General features: G+C 55.0%; 1 protein-coding gene across 1 annotated transcript in view; it reads left to right on the forward strand.

Annotated features, from left to right (window-relative positions):
* MUC5AC (mucin 5AC, oligomeric mucus/gel-forming) overlaps nucleotides 1-26,620 on the forward strand; it is a gene marked incomplete at both ends in the record, with an annotated part of 54,681 nt that overhangs the window by 10,332 nt on the left and 17,729 nt on the right. Inside the window, 1 exon segment of the mRNA XM_079928328.1 lies at nucleotides 15,979-16,108. Within this exon segment, the coding sequence (XP_079784454.1) occupies nucleotides 15,979-16,108 (130 nt within the window).

A 26,620-nucleotide genomic window follows, 5' to 3' on the forward strand; every position in this document is an offset into this window, starting at 1 on the left:
GGGCTTGCCTTTTCCTCTGCGGCCACATCTCTTTCCATGAGGAGCTGGTCCTTCTGTTCCTGCCCCTTTGTCCTTTACGTCCTCCATCTCAGAGAGAGCGCAGTGGCTTAAAGGCTTAATCCACACCCGAAAAGAGAAACAGGGCGTGGGCAGCATCCCTCCTCTCTTCTCTTCCTTCCTCCCGGGCCTGACCTGCTCTCCCTTGCTTCTCCAAGGAGGGGGCTTGTCAGGGCCGGCCATTGGAGGGCTGTCTGTTTAATTCGAGGGGTCAGAGTAAGGAAGCCGACTTACCCACAAGCGCGATCCGTGGTCTCCGGCCAAGAATTTATAATTTACGCAACTAGGCCTTGTCCTGCACACGCCAGCTCCCCTTCCTTCTTTTCAATTGGTTCAAGCCTTCAGGTGGGGAGGGCTGTGTATGAAGCTCCCCTAAGATCCCAGAAACCGTGAGCAAGGAGGCTTACCCAGCAAGTCAAGTATCGTTCAACAGCAGAAGATCTACTGACGTAACGTCTCAGTCAGGATAGCTCTGCTGTGCTGCAGGAACAAGAGCCCCCAGATCTTGGTGGCCTGTGACAGCAGAGGTTTCCAGGCACCCTGGACTGGTGCTCTGCTCCCATCTTCTCTCCAGGACCTCAAGTGATGGAGCAGCTGTCATCTCAGAGATCACGTCTGTCACACGGAGCCTCTTGCCCAGTGTCTAAACCCTCAGAACAGAGGGTCACCTGGGTCATCCCAGCTGCCAGGGCTGGGATGTGGGATGTGGCTTTGCCAACAGGAGGGGAGCCAGCAACGTTTGGCGATTTCCATGGACAGATTAAAGGAGAAAAACCATTAAGAGATGCAGAAAAAGCACCCCATGAAAGCAAACAGCTTGTCTTCATTTTTTTTTAAAGCAAACTAAGACTGGAAGGAAACATTCCTCATCTGTTAGTGGGTATCAGTCAAAAAGCGGCAGCAAACATCAGATTTAGTGCTAGAGCTTTAGGTCATTCCATGAAAGTCAGGGGACGCGGAGGCTGTCTACAATGACTACTTTCTTTTTTTAAAAAAATTTATTGATGTATAGTTGATTTACAATGTTGTGTTAATTTATGCTATACAGTAAAGTGACCCAGTTATACATATATATTCTTTTTCATATTCTTTTACCATCAATCTATGGGGTCTAGAAGTTCTTGCCAAAGCAACAAAACAAGAAAAAAAAAAAAGTATCAGGATTGGAAAAAAATAAAACTGTCCTGACTTAAAGATACTGTGATTATCAAGATGGAAAAGCCAATCAGAACTCAGTAACATTGTTGGATACAAGGTTAATGAAAACAAGTACACAAAACCAGTAGCATTTATTTATGCCAGTAAAAACCAAGTAGAAAAAATAATAATTAACACAGCCACAAACCCACGCAGATTCCTAAGAATAAATCAAACAGAATATGTCCCAGGCTATTAAGAGAAAATTACTATAGTTACTGGAAGGCAAATAGGAAGAACTTATTAAATGGAGAGAGATGCCCTGCTCACAAATGATAAGATTCAATTTTGAAAAATAAAACCATTTCTTGGCAAGCAGCTGTATAAACCTAACAAAATGCCTTTCACGATCCCAGTAGAGTTTTTCATGGACTTGTCAGGCTGCTCAAACAGCCCACGTGAGACCAAAGAGCTAAGAAGAGCTGAGAGTTTTCAAAGAAGCACGAGGTGGGAAGGCTGGTCTCTTCTCACAGAGCCGAGTGGGCTTGCTCAGGGATAGGCAAGCGGGCAGGTGGAACAGACCACACGCCAGGACAGTGACTGCGGTGGGAGGGACTCCTCATATGCGGGGAGGGGCGACCTTCAGTAGAAGCTGCTGGGACAGCGTTCTCTCAGTGGGGAAGTAGGAATGAGGTCTCCACCTCACGCCCCAAACTAAGATCAGACACCAAGTGGCTTAAATAGCTAGATGTGAAAAGCAAAACTTTTAAACTTTCAGGAGAAATTAAAGGTGTGATGTTTATGACCTCAGGGGAGGGGAGGATTTCTTAACCAAGTCAGTAAAATCCCAAGCCGTCGATGTTGCAATGGAGACACTTGGTAATATCCTGTTTGCAAAGAGACAACCTAACAAAGTGAAAATACAGGCCAAAGAGGGAAGGAAGCTTCCGTGAGGATGACTCATGAGGACCAGTGTCCAAAGAGCTAAGGAATGCCCGTGATGTCCACCACCTGCTGGACCCTCATGGGGTGAGGGGAGGAGAAGGAAGGGGAAGGGGAGGACGGGGGAGGCTGAGCCCACCCACGGCCTAGACGGAGAGTCCAGGGCGCCCACCTGCTGCCTCGGGGCCGAGGGCAGCTCACCTCCTTCAGGCACGGATGACGAAAATAAGCAGCAAGCCAAGAAGCTTGGCCACGGGGATCCTGGAAACGCGAGAGAAGCCGCCCTTGGGACCCGCGTCAGCCCGCCGGCGCTTCTGCCTGGGCCGTCCCGCCGCTGGCCGAGCCGGGTGTCACAGCCCTCTCGCAGGAGTGAGACCCCCACCCTTCCCCAGAATGCAACACGGCCACTAAACCTGCAGGAACCGGAGCCACAGCAGGCTCGCGCAGACGCTGATCGCATCACTGGGGATTCACGCGTTATCCCTGCTTTATAACGTGCACATTTACAAACGTGGTGAAACTGTAAAGACTTTCGAGAACCATGGAATTCAGGATTGTGGCCACTTCTGGGGAGGGGTGGGTGGGGAGAGGCACCCGGTTCTGCCCGTAATATTTTATTTCTTGATGGAAAACATATCTGAAGCACAAAGGTCAAGGAGCTAATGTTAGTTGAAGCTGGACGGCGGGTACGTGGTGCCCACGTGTCCCTCTTCTCGATGGTACGTTTGAAATCTTTCCTGGTGGGAGGATGGGAGCTGGTGAGTGGGCCCTGCAACGTCCAGCGCAGCCCCTGGGGCCGCGGCAGGAGCACAGGGAACGTGCTGCGGTGGGGGGAGGGCGTCCCAGGTCTCAGGCTGCTGAGGGCGGTGTGGTCAGTCCCTCCCTGCCCAAGCCAGCCAGGCCGAGCCCGCAGCCTGCGACCAGGAGGCCGGAGCAGGGCCCCACGGACGTCACCGGGCTCTGAGAGCCTCATGGCGCCCTCGGACCCTCAGGCGAAGCTCCGCCAGGGTTTGCTGATGGCATCAAATCAGATCCTGTCTGTTTAGGGTTCTGCTGGCCGCTCCCTGAACCCCACCTGCCTGCCGGTCCCTGAAAGGAGCCGGGGATTTTCTCCCTGTGCAGTGAGTTTTGATCACTCTCTCTCCTTTTGTTCTTACAGGTTGTCGTGGGCTGAACTGTGTCCCCCAAATTCATACATAGGGGTCCTGACCCCCAGCACCCCAGAATGTGACTATTTGGAGATGAGGTCTTTAAAAAGGTGGAAAGTAAAATGAGGTCACGAGGGTGGGCCCTGCCCCAGTGTGACTGGTGTCCTTATAAGAGGAGGAGGTCAGGACACAGACACACACAGAGGGACGACCCCGTGAGGACACAGTGAGGAGATGGCCGTCTACACGTCGAGGAGAGAGGCCTCAGGAGGACCCAGCCTTGCCCACACCTGGATCTGGGATTCCAGCCTCAGGACTGAAGACAAAAAACAACAAACAATGTTGCTCCAGTCACCCCAGGAAACACACCCTGATCAACCCTGCGGCTACACGGAGGGAGGACCCAGGTGGACGGGATGGGCGCTCAGAGAGGACATAGGGCTTTCGGGCCATCACCTGTTGGCGTTCCCCCGGAGAGTCCACCCCCTGCCAAGCTCGGGGAGTGACAGGGGAGGTGTCATTGGCTCAGTGATCCCGGCCGAGGGTGAAGCAGCTTCCTCTAGGGGACAATCTTGGTGTTGGGGGGGGTTGACTATCACTTCATTTAACAGACGGCAAAACCTGCCAAGGTGGGCCAGCAACCCGGGGGGTCACGCAGCTGGGGTAGGCAGCAGCTCACCACGCTGATCCCCCGGAGACCCTGGTTGGGCTGGGCGAGGGAGGGGGCCCTGGGGACAAGGCCAGGGCCTCCCCAGCTCCCCTCCCAGCCGGGTCATGCCACAGAAAACGCCTGCTCTGTCCTGGCTGGAAGTGCTTCCGAGCCCTGATTTCCCGCTCTTCCCGTGGTTGGGATGCCACCCGCCCGCCGCAGAGCTGGGACCCGCGGCCGTCCTTGCACCACGTGGCTGAGAAACGGGTACCCAGGCCTTGCAGCCAGGCCACCTCCTCCTGTGCTATGGGCTGGCGGGGGGTAGCTGGGCATTTTCCATCCCCAACGTCCTCGGCGTCAGCAGGCTTGTTAACAAGGCCCCAGGGAGATCGGGGACGTTGCCACCTGGCATTGGAGGCCTGCCCCCCACCGGTGGCACGGGGCCAGCGGTGTCCTCTCTTCTCGGCTGTCCCTGGGCTGCCCCGAGGACCAGGAAGCGGCCGTTCCCCAGCATCTCCAGGGCAGTGAGCGAGCCGGTCATCTTCCCACTTCCTGCTCGGGGGACAGTGGCTCTGGGCCAGGCTGCAGGGCAGGCCGTGCCTCTAGTGCCCAGCCAGACCCCACCCCAGGGAGCCTGCATGCCGCCCGCCCCCCAGCACTGCCTGGGCTGCCCTCTACCGCCTCTGCCTGAGGATGGGGCCCCACACGGAGAACTTGCAGGGGGAACCCCACAAAGTGGGCCCCGGGTGCTCCCTACTTAGTGTCAGCTTTCAGGACTCTTCCTGCGAACGACGCCTGGACAGGGGTCTCGGGGGAGGCGTCCTGTAAGGACACCAGTGTTCACAGTGGCCTCCCGTCTGCGAAATCAGGGCTCACACAAACCCAGCCCCCAAGCAGCAGCTCTTGGCCAAACCGCAGGCATTTCAGGGCCCTTTGGCCTGTTGGTCAGAGATGGGCCAAGCGCCAGACCACGGACGTTTACCCCGGGGCGGGGTCTTCTGCCCGTCCTTCTGGCGCTGAGGTGTTGCCGTATTTTCCTGAGAGCCCGACAGAGGCTCGCCGGGAGGGCCAGTGCCGACTGCACCTTTGAGCCTGAGGGCCGGCGCTCGGTGGGGTGGGGGACGGCTGTCTCCTCTGTCGCTTCCCCTGGGTGGCTGTGCCGGGGGCGTCTCCAGCCACTGCCCAGAGCCCGTCAGGTGTCCGGGGGTGGTGATGGGTGAGGGCCGCTAGGGCAGCACAGCCCGGCCACGGGTGGAGGTGCCCCAAGCGGCCCGCTGGCCGCGATGCTCAAGGGTCTGGAGTTCCCATTGCAGCTCACGTGAGTCTAGCTCTTCCTTGCATTTGGCTGCGGTGTCCAGGATGGTGGTGAGTGCTTCCGGGGCGTCACGACCCCCACCCCTCACGCGGGCTCTCAGCACCCACACGTCTGCGGCGAGCTCTCCCAGGACCCCCGACCCCGAGGGTCCTTTAATGCCCTCGACTTGGAGCAACAATTGGCTCAAATATCAAATAAAGTTCAGAGTTCTTTTCTTTCAGCTTTTAAACATATCACTCCTTGGTCCCGTAACCAGCGCGCATGGAGAAGTTCAAGGTCGACCCCATCTCTTTCAGAATCCTACCGTCTTCTACCCCCGCACCCTGGTAGCTGAGGTGTGATGGAGGCTTGGTAGCAAGAGGCCCGAGGAATTTGCCGTCCCCCGACCCGGGACCCGGAGCCCCTCGGGTGCCTTGCAGGGTCCTTCTGGTTTCTCTCACCGTCTCCCCTGTTCTTATGATTCACGCCCACAGAACTGGAAGTAGGTACCCTTTGTCCGTGAGATTTGGGCGTGCTGTGAGTAGCAGAAGTTCATTCTTTTTATTTCTGAGTGGAACTGTGTTGCAGCTTTGCCGCAATTATTTATTCACCCTACTACTGGTGGACGTCTGGTTCCTCCCAGTGCCGTGGGGTGAACTGTATCCCCCCCAAGTCACATGTCAACGTCCAAACACCAAGTACCTTGGAATGGACTTGTTGGAAATAGCGTCTTTCTGGAGGTGACTGAGTTAAAATGAGGTCACTTGGCTGGACCCTCAACCTGTATGTTGGTGTTTATTAAAAGGGGAGATTTGTAGACAGACACACACCAGGGAGGATGGATGCCACGTGAAGATGAAGGTGGAGATCGGGGTGATGCTTCCAGACGCCAAGCACACCAAAGACTGGAGCAAACACCCCAGAGCTGAGGGGGAGCACTCGACAGAAGCCCTCAGAGCCTCGGGGCGGGGCGCAGCCCCGCACTCCCCTTGATCTGGGACTCCCCGCCCCCAGGACGGAGTGAATGAACTTCTGTTGATCAGGCCACTTGTGCCCGGTGCCCTGTCCTCGGGCAGTCAGGGCTCGCGGCCGTGCCCAGTGTGTGGCTACCGTTAATAAAGTTGCAATGATCATTGGCACAGTGTTCCGGGTGGTGCAGCCACCGTCTCTCTTGGAAACGCTTCGTCCCACGTCAGGCAAACGGTTTCCCGAGTGGTCCTGGTGATGGGCATGTCCTCTCAGCCGGGACGGGGGCTCCACCAGCTCGGCGCTGGGCCAGCACCTGGAACGGTCCGTCTCCGCCAGCAGCCCTCCTGACGTTTCACTGGGTCGTGTCCAGGGGCTGTTTTCCGTTTCTCTCTTGTTGGGCTGCCTTTGAGTCCCTTCCTTCTGAGGCCTTTTGTTTTCCACTGTGGGAAAAACGTTCCATTATTACTTTAACATTTTTCCTCTGCATAAAAATTTTTTTTAAAAATTATTTATTTATGGCTGCATTGGGCCTTCGTTGCTGCACGCGGACTTTCTCCAGTTGCGGCGAGCGGGGGCTGCGCTTCGTTGCGGTGCGCGGGCTTCTCATTGCGGTGGCTTCTCTTGTTGCGGCGCACGGGCTGTAGGCGCTTGGGCCTCAGTAGTTGTGGCACACGGGCTCTAGAGCGCAGGCTCAGTAGTTGTGGCACACGGGCTTAGTTGCTCCGCGGCACGTGGGATCTTCCCAGACCAGGGCTCGAACTCGTGTCCCCTGCATTGGCAGGCGGATTCTTAACCACTGGGCCCCCAGGGAAGCCACCTCCATTGAAATTTAAAATATTTTTCTTTGTGGTACGAAACATATAATATAGAATTTACCATCTCGCTATGCCTAAGTGCACAGCCCAGGGGCATTAAGCATGCTCGCATTGCTGCGCACCCTTCACCACCATCCACGTCCAGAAGTTGTTCATCCTCCCAAACCGAAACCCTGTCCCCATGAAACACTCACCCCCCCCTCCCCCAGCCCCGAGCCCACCGTCCACTTTCTGTCTCTATGGGTGTGACTCCTCCAGGGACCTCATGTGGGTGGAATCAGATGGGATTTGTCCTTCCGTGTCTGGCTTAGCTCACCGAGCATCGTGTCCTCAGGGTTCACCCAGGATGTAGCCTGTGGCAGGATGTCCTTCCTTTTTAAGGCTGACATCCATTTATGGATGGACCACATTTTGTGCATCTATCCACGCACCCTTCGACGGGCACCTGGGCTGCCTCTGTCTCTGGGCTGCTGTGAACATGGCGTATGAGTGCCTGCGAGCCTGCTGTCAGTCGCTCTGGGATTCTCCAGGGTCTTCCTGAGGAGAGAGTGGGGATGGGCCCAGACCCTCAGACGCACCTTGACGCATTCCCCGTGACCAGACCCCTCCTGCTCAGACCCTCACCTGAACCCTCTGGGGGAGGAGCCATTACAGGCTTGACCGGCCAGCCCAGGTGCTTGGAGGAGAGGGAAGGAGGAGAGATGCTGGGTGGGCTGGTCCACAGGCCTGCCTGCCATTGCCATTACCCTAGGCTGACTGGGACACTGCTGCCAGCCTCTGACTCCAACCTCATGGCCCAGGGGCCTGCTGAGGGCTGAGACCAGAGACGGCCAGAAGGCCTTCATCCCGTCCGCCTCCCACGGCCTCCCACTGTCCCCTCCCTACCAGCCCAGCCCCCCACCTCGCAAGGCAGCCTCGAGCTCTCTCCCTCTCAGCATCTCTGTGTCTCTGCCTCTCTCTCCCTGTCTCTCTCTGTGTCTCTCTCACTCTGTCTCCCACTCTGGGTGCTGACCAGTGACTGCGTCATTAGATAGGGCTTAGTTAAAACCCCATAAATCTCAAAGCTAAATAAGGCAGCTGGGCCAGCCCTGTGTGCAAACAAGAAGCACCTGTGTGGCCTCTGCCCCACTGCTGAGGAGGGCGGGACAGACCCCGTCGTCCTGACACTTTCCCTCCAAGCCTGCCGCCACCTCCTGGCTCAGAGGCCTTGCGAAGCAGAAGGGGCAGCGGCTGTGCGGTGATTCACAGAGAGGAGGGGCCGACCCTGGGCTGGGGAGTCCTGGGGAGTCACGAGGGTCACGTGCTGGAGGCAGAGTGGCCGGGCTCTCAGGGGCAGCCTCTGCATCACCGCCCCGGGTTCTGAGTCAGTTTTGAACCTGGGCCCTGGCCACCCTGATCCTGCCGGGCTGTGCAGCGCCTGCTCGGGGCGCTGGCTGGTGGTTGTAGCGGAGTCGCCGCGCGGCAGCTGCGTGGGTCACGCACGAGCAGGACGAGGACCAGATGCCTGGGAATCACCCCCACACGCCCAGCACCCACGTGGGATTCCAAGCCCAGGGGCTCGCGTGCAGCGGGGCTGCTGGTCAAGCGCTCAGCCACCTTCCTCCCCCAGAAGGGCCACGAGGCCTGTCCCGCCGGCCGGCCCCTGGCATGGCCGGGTGTGGAGACTTGGGGGACGGTGGCCTCGTGGCCCACGCTGACCCTCAGGGAGCACGTCCTTGAGGTTTCCGAGCTTCCCTTTATGATGGTGCCTTTTTCAGAAAAGCACAGACACTTATCAGAGCCAGGGAGCTACCGCACTTCTGTCCATGAGCTGCCAGCTGCCCAGCGGGGTGTCCGTCCATGTCCACCCTCCATCCTTGACACTTGGGCGGGAACGTGTTCAGCGCCGCTGGGGACAACGTGCCTTGTCCTGACCTTGATCTGTCCCCGCACGTCTCCTTGCCTCCCGGAGACGGGCCGGGCAGGGCCAAGCCCACCACGTTCCAGGGGCCTCTCAGTCTCACGGCTTGCTGGGAAGGGCCGGGTGCCAGGAGGAAGGGTCACAGTGCCACGTCACCCCGTCGGCTGACCCGTGGAGCCCTCCTGCAAGGCCGCAAGGCGGGGAGGGTGCAGACAGGAGGAGCCATTCCTCTGAGAGGACCTCCCGGCCTCGGCAGGCCTGCTCGCACGCCCTTCCCCTGGGACCCTGAGGAGGTGACCTGACCTTAGAGGGCACGCAGCTTTCGGACCTGCCGTGACCCGCGGTGCTCCCAGTGGGGCGCAGGCACAGCCGGCTGGGCGTACAAACCCTTCCCTCAGCCCTCTTGCAAACCGCACACCCCGATCTTGCAACCTCCGGCCTCCCTGCCTCCGGCTGTCCTGCCGATGCTGCATCCTTGAGGGTGATGGGGGGCCGGAGAGGTCCTGCCCGCTGAGGCCCTACCTGTGGGCCTTGTCATAGGAGGCCCTGAGAGGGCAGGCATGTTGCCTGCGGGGGGGAACGGACGGCCACGCTCCTGCCCCACAGGTGCCTTGAAGGCAAAGAGGGAGCAAAGCCGTGGGGGGCCGATCCCCCATTCACAGACACCCACTCCGGGTGGGCCAGCCAGGCGGCTGTTGGAAGTGCTTGGGGACTGCAGGACCACTACCCTGAGCCCAGCGTCCCACCGGCACTGGGCGGCTGTAATCTGAGACTCTGTGCTGACCGCTCTGGTCACCACCTGTTTGCCGTGAGGTCTGGGAGGGCAGACCGTGCCCATCTCATGGCCCTCGAGCCCTACCCGCAGACATGTACTGTGGAACAAGAAGAAGGTGTCCCCATGGGGCAGCGGGCCAGGCACAGGGTCTCCGAGGCCCTCAGAAGTGGGGGCCTCAGGCAGCTGGAGGAGGCCGCGTCCCCAGCTTGCAGGTGGCTGCCACCCTGTCCTCTGGTGCCTGGGCCGGCGTCGCTAGTTGATAGGGCTTCCCCCTGCCCACACAGGCCTGGAAGTGGCCTTGGAACCCTGATGAACGCCCTGCGCCGGGTAGCCCTGCGCCCAGGGCTGGTGTGTAAGGAGAACCCCTACCATCTGGGAAGCCTGGCCTCCTCGCTTTACGCGGGAGCTGCTGCCAGAGAGCCTGGTTTGCCAGGAGGGATCTTTAAGAGTGGGGCACCTAGAGGCCCCCAACCCCGTTGTTCCTCCCCCGCTGCCACCAGCACCCCCTTGCAGGGCCGGAGCAGTGGCTGCAGAGACGTCCGGTTGACCCGCAGGCGGCCTGGTGCTGGGCTGCGTTCTGAGCCGCGTTTCCCTCCTTCCGCTCCTTCCTGGGGCCTTTGATTTACCCGGGAGGAGGGGACCCTAATGGATCTCTTCCTTTCCTGTGAATTGACGGGCCTTTCACTGCCACCGAGCCAGTGCATGGCTCCCTGGCCCGCGAACCCCATGGGAGGCTGCGTGACTCAGGCTCCCCGACGGGAACTGCCGCCCCTGCGCTGAGAGATCCTGGATTAGTCCCAGAGGGCAGGCAGCTGCCTTTGTCAGGGCTGTTCTGAAATCCTCCTTCAGGGAAGCAACACCCCACTAATCCCCGGGGGAAGGTCCTCTCCTCCCGGAGTGCCCGCCTGGGCCCCTCCCTGTGCGGCCCTGGGTTGCTTAGCAGGTTTCTGGGAGACAGCGGTGTCCTGCACGCAGTGGGACTTGATAAATGTTTGCTGCAGGAGAAAAGGAAAGGACGGTTCCACCCCCCGTCAGCTGGACCTGTGTCCACTGCAGCCCCCAGGAAGGCTTCAGTCCTCCCGATCTAGAGCCACACGGTCGAGTCCTTCGGTGTGGACGGGGCAAGGTCTGTGCCAGAAGCAGGGCGCCGGGACACAGTTCCTTCCTTCCCTCCCTCCCTCCCTCCCTTGCGGGATATTAGTTCCCGGGCCAGGGACTGAATCGGGCTACCGCAGTGAAAGCGCGGAGTCCTAACCACTGGGCCGCCAGGGGAGCCCCTGCTTCCTATAGGTTATGCTGCTTGGGGGGGGTTGATTTATTTTTAAAATTATTTTTTTGAATTGTGGCAAAATACACGCAACATAAACTTACCTCCTTAACCGCTTGTAAGTGAGACGTCAGCAGCGCTAACACGTTCTCGTTGTGTGACCGTCACCCCCATCCACCTCCAGAGCTTCTCCATCCTCCCACACGGACACTCTGTCCCCGTGAAACACTCCCCTCCCCTCCCCCAGCCCCGGGTCCCACCGTCTACTTCCCGTCTCTATGGATGTGACTCCTCTAGGGACCTCCTGGGAGTGGAATCAGACAGGACTTGTCCTTCTGTGTCTGGCTTATTTCGTTGAGTGTAGTGTCCCCAGGGGCCATCCTGTCGTAGCCTGTGTCAGGATCTCCTTCCTTCTTAAGGCCGAGTAATGTTCTACGATGTGGACGGACCACACTTTGTGACGTACTCATCCACGGACGGACACTGAGCTGCCTCCACCTCTTGGTGGCGGTAGCACTGCCGCGAACACAGGTGTGCAAGGGGCCGACGTTCTGTAACGAGCAGGCTGGCGTGATCTAAGGTCACGCGAGAAACACGGAGGGTCCCAGCAGCAGGCTTGCAGCCCCCAGTGTGGGCCCAGCTGGATGGGCTCAGCCCTGCTGGAAGCGCCTTGCCAGGTGTTGCTAGGCACCCCAGGGAAGTGGGAGCACAGCCACTGGCAGAGGGTCAGGTCCCTCAGGCGGGGCCACGGCCTGCGACGTCTTGCCAGTTTGGGAAGAGTCCCTGGGACCGCTGCCTTGTGAGGCGCCGCCAGTGGGCTCGGGGCGGGCAGCCAGGCGGGGCGGCGTCAGCCGCCAACGGTCTTGGGACGGGCTTTAGGGCCCCTGAAAACCCCAGGTTCTGCCCTCAGATCAGCAGTGCACCTCGGCCTGACCCCGGGGCCGAAGGCGGCTGAGACCGATAGCTGAGCAGCGTGTGAGGGGCTGTGTACAGCCCTGTGTGTCCTCAGAGCCGCCCCAGGCTCGGCTGCTCTCCGTGCCAGGCTGGGCTGGGCTGGCCTGGGGAGACGACACTGCCTTCTCTCCTACGAGGTCCAGCACCCTCCAGCCCCCCGCTGACCCACCCCCACTCCTAGAACTCTGATTTCCGCTCTAACCCTCCAGGGCAACCTTCCTCAGCTCCCACGAGCCCAGTCAGCGGGGAGGGGCGGGGGGCTCGAGTCCTCCCGCTGGGCGCTTGTCCTCGGGTTGGAATTTCTAAACTCTCTGAGCAGTGATGCCGAGGGGAGCGGACAGAGGGGCCGGCGAGGCCTGCAGGGGCTTCTCAGTGCAGACGGGGTGATCTGGCCCCATCCGCTCTGGTCCCGGCGTTGGGCCACCCCCACCGGGCTGGGCTGATGGAATCCTCACAGCTTCCTGGAAGGCAACCGGGACATACGTGTGCCGGGGGTGGGAGACACCCCTGCCCCAGGGACAGAGGACTTCCCAGCCCTGGAGACCCAAAGTCGTGGTGTCCAAGCAGAGGTGTGAGCCCCTGCTCTCTGACCCAGTGGGGGTCTAGAACTTGGGCTCATGCCTCTGAAGGACTCACCTGAGGTGGGGGCCCTGCTGCCCCTCCGTTCTGACCCCGCATCTCCCCTTCACACTGCTGTGTTACGACCTGTGAACGGTCTGTCCCCCAAATCGCAGTGTGCGCTGGAGGGAGGGGTCCCATAAACACTGTGCAATAAATGGGTGAGAGAAGGTGGACGAGTGCAGGTGAGCGCAGGTGAGCCCAGGTGTGCGCGGGGGAGCGAGTGGTGTCTGCTGAGCAGGTGAGCCAGCCCCAAGCACACGGCCCTGGCTGTCCCACAGAGCCTCCTGGTTCCAGGGGGCCTGTCAGCCACGGAAGCTACGGCAGGAGTGTCTCCCCGTCAGGTCTGCCCACCCTGGGGATGGGGCCCCCCGGCACTGACCTGTGGTAGCACAGGTTGGCTGAGGTGACGGGGGACAGCAAGGGGGGTAGACCGTGGCCAGCTCCCTGGCTGTGTGGCCTTCCATGGCCTGTCCCCCGTTAGGGTGCCTGCAGCTGCTTTGCATGGGACCAGCCCCTCCCGGCCTGTGCACCTGGAGGACGGTGTGCATCCCTGAGGGTCCCGGGCCTGGGAGAGCCCGTGGAGGCCCTCAGGGTCAGAGGTCAGGGAGCTGGAGCCCCCGAGGACGTCGCTCCAGGCCTCTCTCCCAGGCCTGAGGGCTCCGGCGCTGCTGGGCTCGTGGCCGCCTCCCTCCTGTCTCTGCTCCTGTCTTCATGGCCATGTCCCCTGCGTGGTCTCTGCTTCTCAGATCTCACTGGGACCCTTGCCAGTGGAGTTGGAGCCCAGGATGAAGGTCCCTCAAGGTCCTTAACTTAATGACACCTGTGAAGATCCTTTTCCCAGATACACATACTCACGGCTTCTAGGGGCTGGGGTGGGGCATGTCCTTTGGGGGCCGCCATTCACCTGGCTTCACCTCAGGACTCACAGCCCAGACAGCACAGTCCCCGGGGCGGGCAGGGCAGGTAGTCCATCCGATCCAACCACCAGGCAGGATGGGAGGGAATCTCCCCCCGGGGGCTCGGCCCCTCAGGCAGTGAGGCTTCACACTCGGAGGACCTGCAGGCTCTGCTCCGAGCAGCTCAGGGTATTGCCCACCGGGGCCCTGGCCCGTGGACGCCCCTGACGGGCCAGGCGGGGTGCGCCTGACTCCCAGGTGGGGGATCCTGGCAGCTCCCCGAGGCTGGCCCGTGCTGAGCGCAGAGATCCACCCCGAGCCGGGCCCCGAGCTGGGTCTGACTCAGGAGGGTCCACCCTCTAGAATATCCCACACAGAGCCACGAGAGCGAGGTCTGCTTTGCTCCGTGCTGTGTCCCCAGTGCGGGAACACGCCGGGCCCAGAGTGGGCCCTTGGCCGAAATCCTGAATGAAGGAAAGAGGCTCGTCCACACGCCCTCCCCGCTTCAGCCTCGAAGGAGCCCCCGGGGTGGCAGTCGCAGTCCTCACGATGTAGGACAGACTCTGCCCCCCCGGGCAGCCCTGAGCGGGGCTGACCGCTGGCACCCCCAGCCCTGCATCCTGCCATCTGGGGAAACCTCGGCTGCGCTCGGAGCAGCTCTGTGGGCCGTCTGTGCCCGGGGTGGGGGTGTTTCGGCCTTGGGCTGGGAGGGTCTCTGGGGGGGCAGTTCCCGGGGACGGATGGCCGAGTCCTTGCAGCCAGCACTCCTAGTGGCCAGGGGCAGGGGGAGAGGGCGTGGTCCTTGAGGGGCCCAGGTGGCACCCCGCAGGCCACCACGCAGAACTGCTGCGGCCACGGGGGTCCTGCTTCTCAGGACCTCTACCCATTTGCACGTAGCCCTCAAGTGCGGCCCTGCTGCCCCCTCGACAGCTGCCCCCAGGACCCTTCCAGCTGCCCACCATCCTGCTGGTCCCCACGGGAGGGGCTGGCCCTCAGTCTCCAGCCCCCTCCACGCAGCAGGCAGCCTTCACTTCTCTGCCTCTGGGTGGCCAGTGCCCACGCCAGCCGGACCTGTGTGTGCACCCGCCCCGATGTGTGTGTGCACCCGGGGCCTGAGGCCAAGTCACCCATGAGCACGCCCTGCCCAGAGCTGCCCAATGGGGAGGGGCGCAAGCCCGGGCTGTGCGGACACCGTCCAGCCATACAGGAGGGGGTTAGGACGTCCCGAGCCTTCCCTCCCACAGACAGGCACCCCTGGCCCAGATTCTGGCCACTACCATGGACGGCGGCCACTTCCTGGCCCAGCTGTCGTGCAGGTGGACATGACTGCAGGTGTGGGGCGCAGGGAAGCGGGGAGGGGAACATGCTGGACCCTCGTCTCTGGCCTTTGCTGGACAGGATAGCCAAGCTGGGGCAGCGGAGAGAGCCTCTTCCCCTTCCCCTATCAGGCCCAGGAGCTCCTCTCAGGTGTGGCCTGGCGGCCCACAGATAAGCAGATTAGCGCTGTGTGCGCCAGTGCGTGAAATCAGTGAAGTCAGCCTTATCAAGTGGGGATGTTGTCTCAGGTGGGGCTGGACAGGCCCAGGTGAGGAGGGCGTTCCCTACCCCACCCCATGGCTGGGAGGTGGCGGGGCCAGGAGCCTGGAGGGCCAGGGTGTGGAGGGGAGCAGGGAGCCCACTGCTTGGTGTTCCGGCCTCTGGTCCCCAATAGGCCTGCCCTTCCTGGCTCGTCCTCACAGAACATCCACTCGTGTATCTCCCGAGCTCCTGTGTCAGGGGCACCGACAGAGACCGGGAGGGGGATGCTGGGGTTTGGGGGGGCCCGGCCTGCTCAGGGCACCCAGTGGGGAGGGGCCTCGGGCATCAGCGGGGCAGTGTCTGCAGTGGTATTGGGGGCACCTGGGGCGACCGAGAGCACCCACATGCCATCTGGATGGATTCTCAAGAGGGGACCTCCACCAGCAAATGAGGAGGCGGTGTCGGGAGTTCGGCTGCCTGGCCTGAGGTCACTGGCCGGTGGTTTGAACCTCACCTCATCCCTACTGAGCTGCAAATATAATAAACCCAGAGAGGAAACTGGGGGAAAGCAATGCAGACACGGGGACTTGGACAGAGCCGGGCCGGTGGCCGGACAGTCGGTACCGCTCAGGTGGGCCCTGCTCGCAAGCGGCAGGGTGTTGGCACCCAGCCTTCCTGTCATTCCTGGCTGGACGTGAGGAGAAGGGCCATGGACAGGGAGGGGGGAGCCAGGGTGGCCTGGGGGGCCCGGGGGAGGGGCCGAGCCCTGGGCGGGCTTGCAGGAGGGCAGAGGAGGCTGGTGTGGGCACAGACCTGTAGCCGTTGGGGCCCTCCTCGTCTGCCCACCCCGGCCAGGCTGAGCCCCGTCCCCAACTTCTTCACTCCCTGAAAGTCCTGCTCTGGATCTGCCCCCGGGACCCCTGCCTCCTCCCAGCCCCACGTCCACCTAGTGAAGTCTCACCTTGCCGGACGCACCCTCCATGAAGCCCTTCCTTGTCCCCTGTCCGTCCTCACCCCACCCGCCCCTCGTCCACAGATGGGCAACAGGCTCTGCGGACAAGCTCCCAGGCCAGGCCCTTCAGCCGAGCCCCGCATCTGCGTGTGCATCCCGGGAGACTGCCGCATCCCGGGAGACTGCCGCAGCCCTGTGTCACTCTGGGAGGGGGGTGCGCCGAGGAGCCTGCAGTCTAGACCGCCCACCCACAGGGGAGGGCAGAGACACAGAGGCTGTGGGAGCCTGGAACCCACTGAGAGGCCAGAGGGGGGAGAGGCGAGGCCGTGGTCCCACCCTGCCGCCATGCTCCTGCCCCTGCTTGGCCCTTCCTCCTCTCGCGGTCACCTCCTCCAGGAAGCCAGCAGGATGTGGCCCCCCTCCTGTCTCTTCCCACCCCCCACTAGCCTCAGAGCTCCTCCAGTGGGGCCACAACGGGGGAGCGTCTGCGGGGCCTGCTAAGGGCTTGTGAGGTGATGCAGCCGCCCCAGGCGCCTGGCTGCCATTCCCTGTGCTCCAGTGGTGCCCAGCCTCTGCCACAGGCAATTCAGACCCTCTGGTATGGGAACCGGCGCGCACCGCACCAGCTTCTGATCTCTCCTCCTCTCATGCCCTCACGTCCTCACTGCATCCCAGCCCACTGGGTCCTCACCGTGCCGGTATCTGCTTGGCGTTGCACAAGGAACACCTTCCATGCTTTCCTCGCCCAGCTGTGCACCCACCGTTGGAAATTCTCTGTGGCCCTCCGGGCCAGGTCTGCCTTTTCCACAGGGCATCGTTTCCCTTGCATCTCGACCGTGCTGGCTACGTATCTCTAGACTTTCTGGAGACCCCGCGTCATTATCACCCACATTCTTACTCCATCAGGTCCCACCTCAGCCCCCTCAGGATTTAACCCTTTGAGGGCCATTTCCTCCCTGGCACCCCAGCCTTCTCATTCATGCACAGATCTCCACTTATTCAGGATTACTTTACTCCTCTGGGCAATAAAGATATGGAAAAAGGAACATCTTTAGTAAAACTGTTGGGCCAGGCTTTGCCCTCTGCCACAGCACATGGTAATGCTCCAGCAGAACAGTGAGCCCACGACAGACGTGTCACGTGGGTCCCGAGTGGAACTTGGCTGGTTTAAGCCTCAGACTTTTAAGTAACTGACTGATACACTGACCAACTGGTGAGCCCAGGGGCCAGTAGACCCTGTGGTCCCCTCAACAGGAAAGTACCAGAGGCCTGGAGAAGCCACTTCATGGCAAGCAAACAACAAACAAATAAAACCAACTGAAGTGGGGCCCTTGGAAAGAGTCATCAGCTGGTATGAGAGTCAGGAGAGACACATAGTTTTGTAAGAATAAAAGTTACGACAGGGAAATAAAGTACATTTTAGAAAGTATCTATTAATTCAAGAAACCGTTGACTCTGAAACAAGAAGGGAAAGACAGACAATGAAAGACGGCTAAAAAGGGGACTTCCTTGGTGGCGGAGTGGTTAAGAATCCGCCTGCCAATGCACGGGACACGGGTTCGAGCGCTGGTCCGGGAAGATCCCACATGCCGTGAAGCAACTAAGCCCGTGCACCACAACTACAGAGTCTGCGCTATAGAGCCCGTGAGCTACAACTACTGAGCCCGTGCGCCACAACTACTGAGCCTGCGCTCTAGAGCCCACAAGCCATAACTAGTGAGCCCGCGTGCCACAGCTACTGAAGCCTGTGCACCTAGAGCCCGTGCTCTGCAACAAGAGAAGCTACTGCAGTGAGAAGCCCACAAACCGCAACAAAGAGTAGCCCCCCACTCAACACAACTAAAGAAAGCCCACTTGCAGCAACAGAGACCCAATGCAGCCAAAAATAAATAAATAAATAAATTAGTTTTTTTTAAAAAAAAGACTGAAAAGAAACGATCTGTGGGTACACACCACAGCACAGGTGAGTCTCGGAAACATCCAGGCACCAGGAGCTACTCCTTCTGATTCCATCTGCGTGACATTCCAGAACATTCCAGAACACACACGAATAAGGTACAGGGACAACACTCAGACCAGCGGCTGCCTGGCTCAGGAATAAGGGTGGGGTTGACTGGAAAGGGGCACGAAGTAATTTTTTGAGGTTATGGAAATGTATTTTGATCGTGATGCTGGTTTCCTGAGTGTGAACATTTGCTAAAACTCACTGACTATTGACTTGAAGTGAATTAATCTTCTGGTGTGTGAATTATATCTCAATAAAGTTTAGTCTAAAAGAAAAGAAAAACCTGATTAACTGAAAAGAAATCAGGAAAGAGGAACAAAGAACAGGTGGGTAAAACACAAAACAAATTGCAAGATGATAGACTTAAACCCAACCGTGCCAATCACATAACTGGATTGAAGATACGATAAAAGAAAACATTTTTGAGCTGAAGCAAGACGTCTTTTTTTGTGTGTGTGGTACGCTGGCCTCTCACTGTTGTGGCCTCTCCCGTTGCGGAGCACAGGCTCCGGACGCGCAGGCTCAGCGGCCATGGCTCACGGGCCCAGCCGCTCCGTGGCACGTGGGATCTTCCCGGACCGGGGCACGAACCCGTGTCCCCTGCATCGGCAGGCAGACTCTCAACTGCTGCGCCACCAGGGAAGCCCGCAAGCTGTCAGTTTTGCTCATTTATTTAGTTATTTGAGAACCTCTCCTTTTCATTGAACAAAGGTCACAAAAACAGACGAAAATCCTTGCTCTCATAGGAAGTAAAGTTTAGCAGGAACATCATTTTCTGGTTCTATAGTCTCACTAATCTGTGTATAATTGCAAAAGGAACATAATTCTGTGGGAATATTCATCCTGGGGAGGTGAGCCTGCCTGGGGCAGAGAACAGCCAGAGAAGGTGCCCTTAAACAGGTGATGGAGGTCAGCGGGGAATGGATGGGGGTCCAGAAACAGGTGTCAGACACAGGTGTTCAGAAGCACGTGCAGCCTGGAGTGGGAGGGAACGGGTCTTCTGAACACTGTTAAGTCTAAGGATTAGAAAGAATATTTTCCACATACTTTTCCTGGAAACTAAAAGGACTTGAAGACATACTTTGAGATCATACAATCAAGACACAATCTCGGTTCAAGAATGGGAAAGTCTTGACCTAAGAAGCCTGGTGAGAGCCCTGGAACTGTCTGGTTTAGGGGCTGCTCCAGGTGGCTGTGTGCTGTGGCCATAGCCCTGAGTGCAAAGATCAGAAGTAACTCTTGCAGGACAGACACAGGGGTGAAATTGTTATTACAATCCAGAGTGAACATTCCAGAACAAGGCCTGGAAGAATGGAAGGGTGGTAGTTTCTCTGCCATCCACAGGGGTGACTCAATATTGCTGATAGAAGAAGATAGCCTCTATGGTAACATTACTCAGTGAATATCCACAGGGCAGAAAAGGCAAAGTAAACATAAGCCAAACGGCACGAGAAGGGCAGAGGCCAAAGAAAGAGGCAGGGATGCGTCCAACAGGGTGGCTGGGGAGCCCACTCTTACCTGTGAGAATAAAGGCACATCCAACTTCCCTGAACACAAAGCTGGAGGTGGGGTGAGAAAGGGAGAAAAACACTTACAGGCCGACTCCATGTTTATAAGAGACATATCTAAAAATCGTGCCACAGGAGAGTTAGAGGGGAAAGGCAACAGCTTCCCCCAGAGTGTCAGTGGAGGTTGTGCAGGGGAGCAGTAATGAGGAACAACTGCCCCCCCAGCCAGGGAGGCCTCATGGGGAGCCAGGACTCCCACCCCACCCAGCAGTAATGAGAAGGCCTTTTGGGTGTCAACAGAGGGTTGGACCCCCGTCTGGTTCTCCCCTTCCCTTGGTAAATCTGTGCTAGAGAAAGCCAACTAAACAGGCTTAAATAAGGTCCAGAATCTCACGGCAGTACCCAAAATGTCCCAGTTTCAATAAAAATATTGCTCATCATGACCAGAAGCAGGAAGATCTCGAGCTGAATGAGAAAGGACGGTCAACAGAGGCCAACACTGATGACACAGATGTTAGATTATCCAGCAAAGAGTTTAAAGCAGCTGCCAGAAAATGTTTCAGTTATGGACACATTGAAATGAATAAAAAATACAAAGTGCAAGCAAAGAAAGAGAAAATATAAAGGAGAACCCATGGGAACTTTGGAACCGAAAATTACAATAAATGAAATAAAAGCCAACCCAACACAATGGAGGGAAAGGATCACTGTACTGGATTGTAGAACAATGGAAATTACCTGATCCGATCAATAGAAAATACATGGGAAAAAAATGAACAGAGACTCAGAAACCTGTGGGATCTGTGCCACAGGGGACCTGGAAAAAGCACTCAAAGAAATAAAGTTTTAAAACATCCCAAATTTGGCAAAAGACCCACAGATTGAAAAAGCTGAGTGAATTCTAAACAGGTTAAACCCAAAGAAAGCCATACCAAGACATACCATAGTCAAACTTCTGAAACCTAAAGGCAAGAAAATTTAAAACATGAAAGCAATGAGAGAAACAGCACTTTACCTTTAGGGGTAAAAACCAATTTGAATGACGGCCGATTTCTTGTTAGAGATCATGAAGGCCAAAACAGCATGACATCTTCCACGTGTTGAAAGAAAAGGACTTGCCAGCCCAGAATGCTCAACCCCGTGGAAATGTTCTCCAGAAAGGAAGGGGGAGACAAGCCATTCTCAGATGAAGGAAAAGCTAGAGAATCTGTCACCATAAGATATACCCTAAAAGCTGCGAAATTTGTGAACTGAAAACTGATATAACTGAAAGGGGAAATATATAAATTTACAATTCTGGCTGGAGATGTCAACCCCCGTCTCTCAACAACTGATAGAACAACTAGACAGAACATCATCAAGGATGTAGAAGAACTTAATACCATCAACCAACAGGATCTAATCAACATTTACAGAACACTCCACCCAACAGTAGCAGAATACACACACTTTTTAAGAAAATATACCAAGACGGACCATATCCTGGGACACAAAACAAATCTCAACAGATTTAACATAACGGAAACCACACAGAGTTTGTTCTCTGACAACAATAGAATCAAATTAGAAACCAGTAACCAAAAGTTAACAAGAAGATCTCCAAATACTCAGAAACACGTTTCTAAATAATCCATGGACCAGTGAGGAAGGCTCAAGGAAGCACAAAGATACACTGAACTGAATAGAAATGAAAACTCAACATATCAAAAATTCTAAAGCAGTGCTGGGGGAATTTTATACCAGTAAAGGTGTATACTAGGAAAGAGGAAATGTCTCGTATCAGTACACGAAGCTCCCACCTCAAGAACCTATAGGAAAAGAAGAGAAAAAGGGACTCAAAGCAGAAGGAAGGAAAGAGCAAAGACAGCAGCAGAAACCGGAGAAATTGAAAACAGGAAAATGGGAAAGAAGTGAATGAATTTTAACTCATTCGAATGGAAGAAATGAAATGAAAGACAGAAAAATATCAATAAAATTTACAGAACTCTAGAAAGCCTGAAAAGAAAAAAGAGAGAAGACCCAAGTTACCGATATCAGGAATGGAACAGGGGGTATCACTACAGAACCCACAGTCGTCAAAAGGGTAGTGAGCAAATGCTAGGAACAACTCTACACGCAGAAACTTGACAACTTAGATGAAATAAACCAATTCCTCAAAAAGCAAAAACTACCACAACTCACTCAATATAGATAATTTGTGTAGCCTTATAACTATTAAGGAAATTAGATTCATAATTTTAAACTCCAAAAAGAGAATCCAGGCTCAGATGGTTTCAGTGAAGAATTCTATCAAACTTTTAAAGAAGGATTATCACCAAATCTGCACAACTTCTTCCAGAAAGGAGAAGAGGAGGGGACACTTCCCAATTCATTTTATGAAGTTAGTATTACCCAGATACCATAACTATAGAGACAGTACAAAAAAAATTAAAAGCCAAAACCAACAACTACAGATTAACATCTTTCGTAAGTATAGATACAAAAATGTTTTACAAAGTAACGGCACACAGAGTTCATCAGTACATAAAGAGAATTATACATTTGCACCAAGTGGGGTCCATTCCAGGGACGCAGGCTGCTTCAATATTCAAAAATGAATGAAATCAACTATATTAACAGGCCAAAGAGGAAAAATCACATGAGCATATCAATTAATGCAGAAAAAGCCCTTCACATGACAAAGTCCAACATCCACTCATGATAGAAGCTCCCAGAGAAACAGGAATAGAGGCAGCTTCCCCCGCTGGATGAGGACCGTCTACAAAAACCCTACTGCTGATATTGAACTTCCTGGGGAGAGATGAGTGCTGGAAGCCAGGCAAGGATGCCCACTCTCACCAGTCTTCTCCAACAGGCCTGGAAGTTCTAGTCAATGCAGTAAGGTAAGAAAAGGAAACAAAGAGCACCCAGTTTGGAAGAAATGAAGCTGTCCGTATTTGCAAACGACACCATTGTCTACACAGAAAATTCCAAATAATCTATTATTAAAAAAAATCTAAGAATAAGCCGATTCTGCAAGCTTCAAGGATACAAGATAAACATACGCCCATGAGCTGTATTTCTATATCTTACCAATGACCACGTGGTCACTGACCATTGTATTCAGAATATAATACTATTTGCGATGGCTCAAATAAATGGAAAAACTTAGGTGTAGATCTAACAAGGCCTATATAGGACTTGGGTGCCCCAAACTGCAAAACGCTGATGAAAGGAATCACAGAGGATCTGAACAGATGGAGTGTCCCCGACCTCAGGTTCAGCTGCTCGTCAGCTCAAGAATCCAATACTAGAGACAAGTGTTGGCTAAAAGGAAGGTAGCTTTATGGAGGAAGCCAGCAATCCTGGGGAGAACGTGGACCCGTGTCCCAAAGAACCAACTCCTCAGCTGCGGATCAGAGGGCAGGAGCTTTTAAAGGGGAGTTTCAGGGCTGTATAGGCGGAGGGAGGGGCTCAATGCAGAAACAGCGGAGTCAGCGCTGGAAGTCATTTTGAAACTGGTCTGCAGTGGTCTGATCAGTGTCATCTTTTTTTTTTTTTTTTTTTTTTTTGCGGTATGCGGGCCTCTCACTGTTGTGGCCTCTCCCGTTGCGGAGCACAGGCTCTGGACACGCAGGCTCAGCGGCCATGGCTCACGGGCCCAGCCGCTCCGCGGCATGTGGGATCTTCCCGGACTGGGGCACGAACCCGTGTCCCCTGCGTCGGCAGGCGGACTCCCAACCACTGCGCCACCAGGGAAGCCCCAGCGTCATCTTGATTGTTTTAAGTGCAGTTGATCTTCAGCTCCAGGGTCGGTTTGTTCCCATTTCCTTGAGGCCAGTTCTTGGAATTGTGCAAGACGGAGCAGCTTATGTCATGGCTACAGTCTGGTCACCACGCAGTCAGCTTTTTCCATTCAGTGCCAGTTTCTGTATCTGCAAAACAGCTCAAAGGATATGGCTCAGGATATTATCTATAGCCCTGGAGGAGGGACTAAAGGTCCTTGACTTTGTTTAATGGCTAAACTATTATTTCATCTTGTTTGACTGTTTTCCTTTGTTTCTTCATTTTCTCACTTCTCTGATTAAATTTATTCTTTGGAACTCAGGGGAGGCCTAGGAAGCTAGGTCTCTATAAACAAGAGGCAGACGGAGGACAGGGCAGGGTCTGTCCCAGGAAGGCCCCACAGGGTCCCACTCACATAAAGACATACCAGGCTCATGCACTGGAGGGCTTGACATGGTGAAAGTGTCAATTCTCCTCAAATCAACATACAAGTGCAATACAATTCCTATCAAAATCCCAGCAAGGATATTTGTAGATATAGACAAGATCATTCTAAAATTCATATGGAAACATGGAGGAACTAGAGAAGGCAAAGCAACTGTGAATAAGAAGAAATTGGGAGACATCAATGTACCTGATTCCAGGACTTCTTATGTAGCTGGATAACCAAAACTATGTGGTATAGGTAGAGGGGTAGAGACAGATCAGTGGGACAGAAAAGAGACCCAGAAACAGACCCACACAAATACGCCCAAAGGTGCCAAAGCAATTCAGTGGATGAAGGGTTGATTTTTCCACAAGTTGCTGGAGGCATTGGACATCCAAAAAAAGAATGTGGACCTAACTCACATGTTATGCAAAAATTAGCTCAGGATGGATCGCACACTTAAAGGCAAAATGCAAAACTCTACAGCTTTTAGGAAAACGGGAGAAAATCTTCAGGATTTAGGATTAGGCAAAGAGTTCTTAGTCTTGACACTAAAAGCATGATCCGTAGAAGGAAATAAAAGGTAAACTTGACTTTATCAAAATTAAAAACTTCTGCTCCATGGAAGACCCTGTTGCGGGATAAAAAGAGAAGGTACTGACTGGGAGAACATATTTGCAAACCACACATTCACCAAAGGGTTGGTATCTAGAATATATAACAAACTCTCAACATAGCAACACTAAAAACCAAACAATCCAATTAGAAAATGGGTAAAAGGCATGAAGGGTCGCTTCTCTGAAGAGGACATAGAGAAGGCAAATAAGCACATGAGAAGGCGCTCAACATCATTAGCCTGGAGGGAAATGTAAATTAAAACCACAAGGAGAGGGCTTCCCTGGTGGCGTAGTGGTTGGGACTCCGCCTGCTGATGCAGGGGATGCAGGTTCGTGCCCCAGTCCGGGAAGATCCCACGTGCCGCGGAGCGGCTGGGCCCGTGAGCCATGGCCGCTGAGCCTGCGCGTCCGGAGCCTGTGCTCCGCCACGGGAGAGGCCACAGCAGTGAGAGGCCCGCGTACCGCAAAAAACAAAACAAACAAACAAATAATAATACAATCACTCTAATAATAATAACAGTTTGTTGAGTTCTTAAAAATCTAAACACGCAACTACTGTACAGCGCAGCAATCGCACAAAGGCATTTATTTATCCCGGAGAAACAAGAGCTGATGTTTACAGCAAAGCCCATGCACGCATCTTCACAGCAGCATCATTTGTAACAGCCAAAACCTGGACACAGCCCAGATGTCGTTCAACAGGTGGATAGATGAACAAGCTGTGGTCCGTCCATGCCCTGGGATCTCACTTGGCGGTAAAAAGCAGTGAACACAAAACAATCTGAGTGAAACTCCAGAGAATTATGCTGAGTGAAAAAAGACGGTCCCCAAAGGTTCTGTACAATTCCTGAAACAACAAAATTATAGAACTAGAGAACAGACTTGTGGTTGTCGGGGGTTAGCTAGGTGGTGAGAGTGAGAGCAAAGGCAAGAGGCAGGATGCTGGGGGGCTGGAAATGCTCTTTGTCTCGGCTGCATCAATGTCAGCATCCCGGTCGAGATGTCCCACTGCTGTTTTGTAAGATGTCACCATTGGGGGAGGCTGGGTAAAGGGTACCTGGAATCTTTCTGGATTATTTCTTAGAGCTTCATGAGAACCTACAATTCTCTCAAAATAAAAAGCTTAATGGAAAAAAACCCCATAGCATCAAAATATGTTCAACTGTCTTTTCAGCAAATGGTGCTGAAGTCCTTGAACATCCACATGCAAAAAAATGAAAGAAAGAAAAGAAACGCAATCCGTACACCACACCTCACACACAAATGAACTCAGAACGGATGAGGATCCAAACGTAGGACCTAAAATTACAAGACTTCCACAGGAAAGCAAGAGAAAACCTTGGTGACCCTGGTGGAAGCAAAATTTCTTAGCTATGACACCAAAAGCAAGACCCATAAGAGAAGAAATTGACAAATTGGGTCTCATCACAATGAAAAACCTTTGCTTTTTGAAAGACGCTCTGAAAAGTGCAAAGATCAACCATGAACTGGGAGAAGATGTTGACAAATCACGTGTCTGATAGAGGACTTGTGTTCAGACACACTCAACAATAAGAAAGCAAACAGTTCAATTTAAAAATTGGCCAAAGTGTTGACGGTCCCCTCAGCTAAGAAGACACACGGATAGAAAGTATCCCCAACGTCAAAAGCTGTTAGAGAAAAATTCACATGAAAGCTACGAGGAGACTCGCACAGAGCGGCCCGGCTGCCACACGGCTGGCGGAACCAGGACGGCACAGCCCTGCTGGAATACGGCCCAGCAGTTTATTATAAGCTAGACGTACTCTTACCGTAGGGTCCAGTCACCCATGCCAGTATGCATTCATCAGAACTCCCAAAATTCTGCACGAACAAGAGAGAGTTTTACTGTGTATAAGTTACACCTTAATAAACAATGAAAAATATACAGAGAGTTGATGTCAAAAAGAGCACAGAGGAATTGCGAAGAGGTGGTTGTAGCGTCCCACCCCATGACAGGTGCAAGAGGGACGGATAGACAGACATAGAGGCAAGATTTCAATTATGTGATTCCTAAGATTTATTTATTCATACGTTTCTAACTTTATTCCCTAATACAGATGACATTCATTCATTTTTACAGTCCAGAAGATAGTCACAGAAATTAATCTATATTAGTGTCCAGGGGAAACCGCAACTCATTCCAAAGATAATAAATGTTACTTGTTTATGAAATGTTAGCCATGGTCCAGCAAAAATTCAAGCAAAGCAAAACAGTGTAATTGGCGAGTTAACGGTGTGGTTAGCCCCCGGCCCCTCCCCCCTCCCCTCCCCCTTCCATCATCTGGGCAGAATGGGGACCCCAGGAAGAGACCCACACATGTGGCTACTTGGCTTGTGACGAACACACCATGAACAGCAGTGCTCGGGCCCTTGGACAGCGGAT

The sequence above is a fragment of the Stenella coeruleoalba genome, assembly GCF_951394435.1.
Source record: "Stenella coeruleoalba genome assembly, chromosome: 8".
Taxonomy (NCBI): domain Eukaryota; kingdom Metazoa; phylum Chordata; class Mammalia; order Artiodactyla; family Delphinidae; genus Stenella; species Stenella coeruleoalba.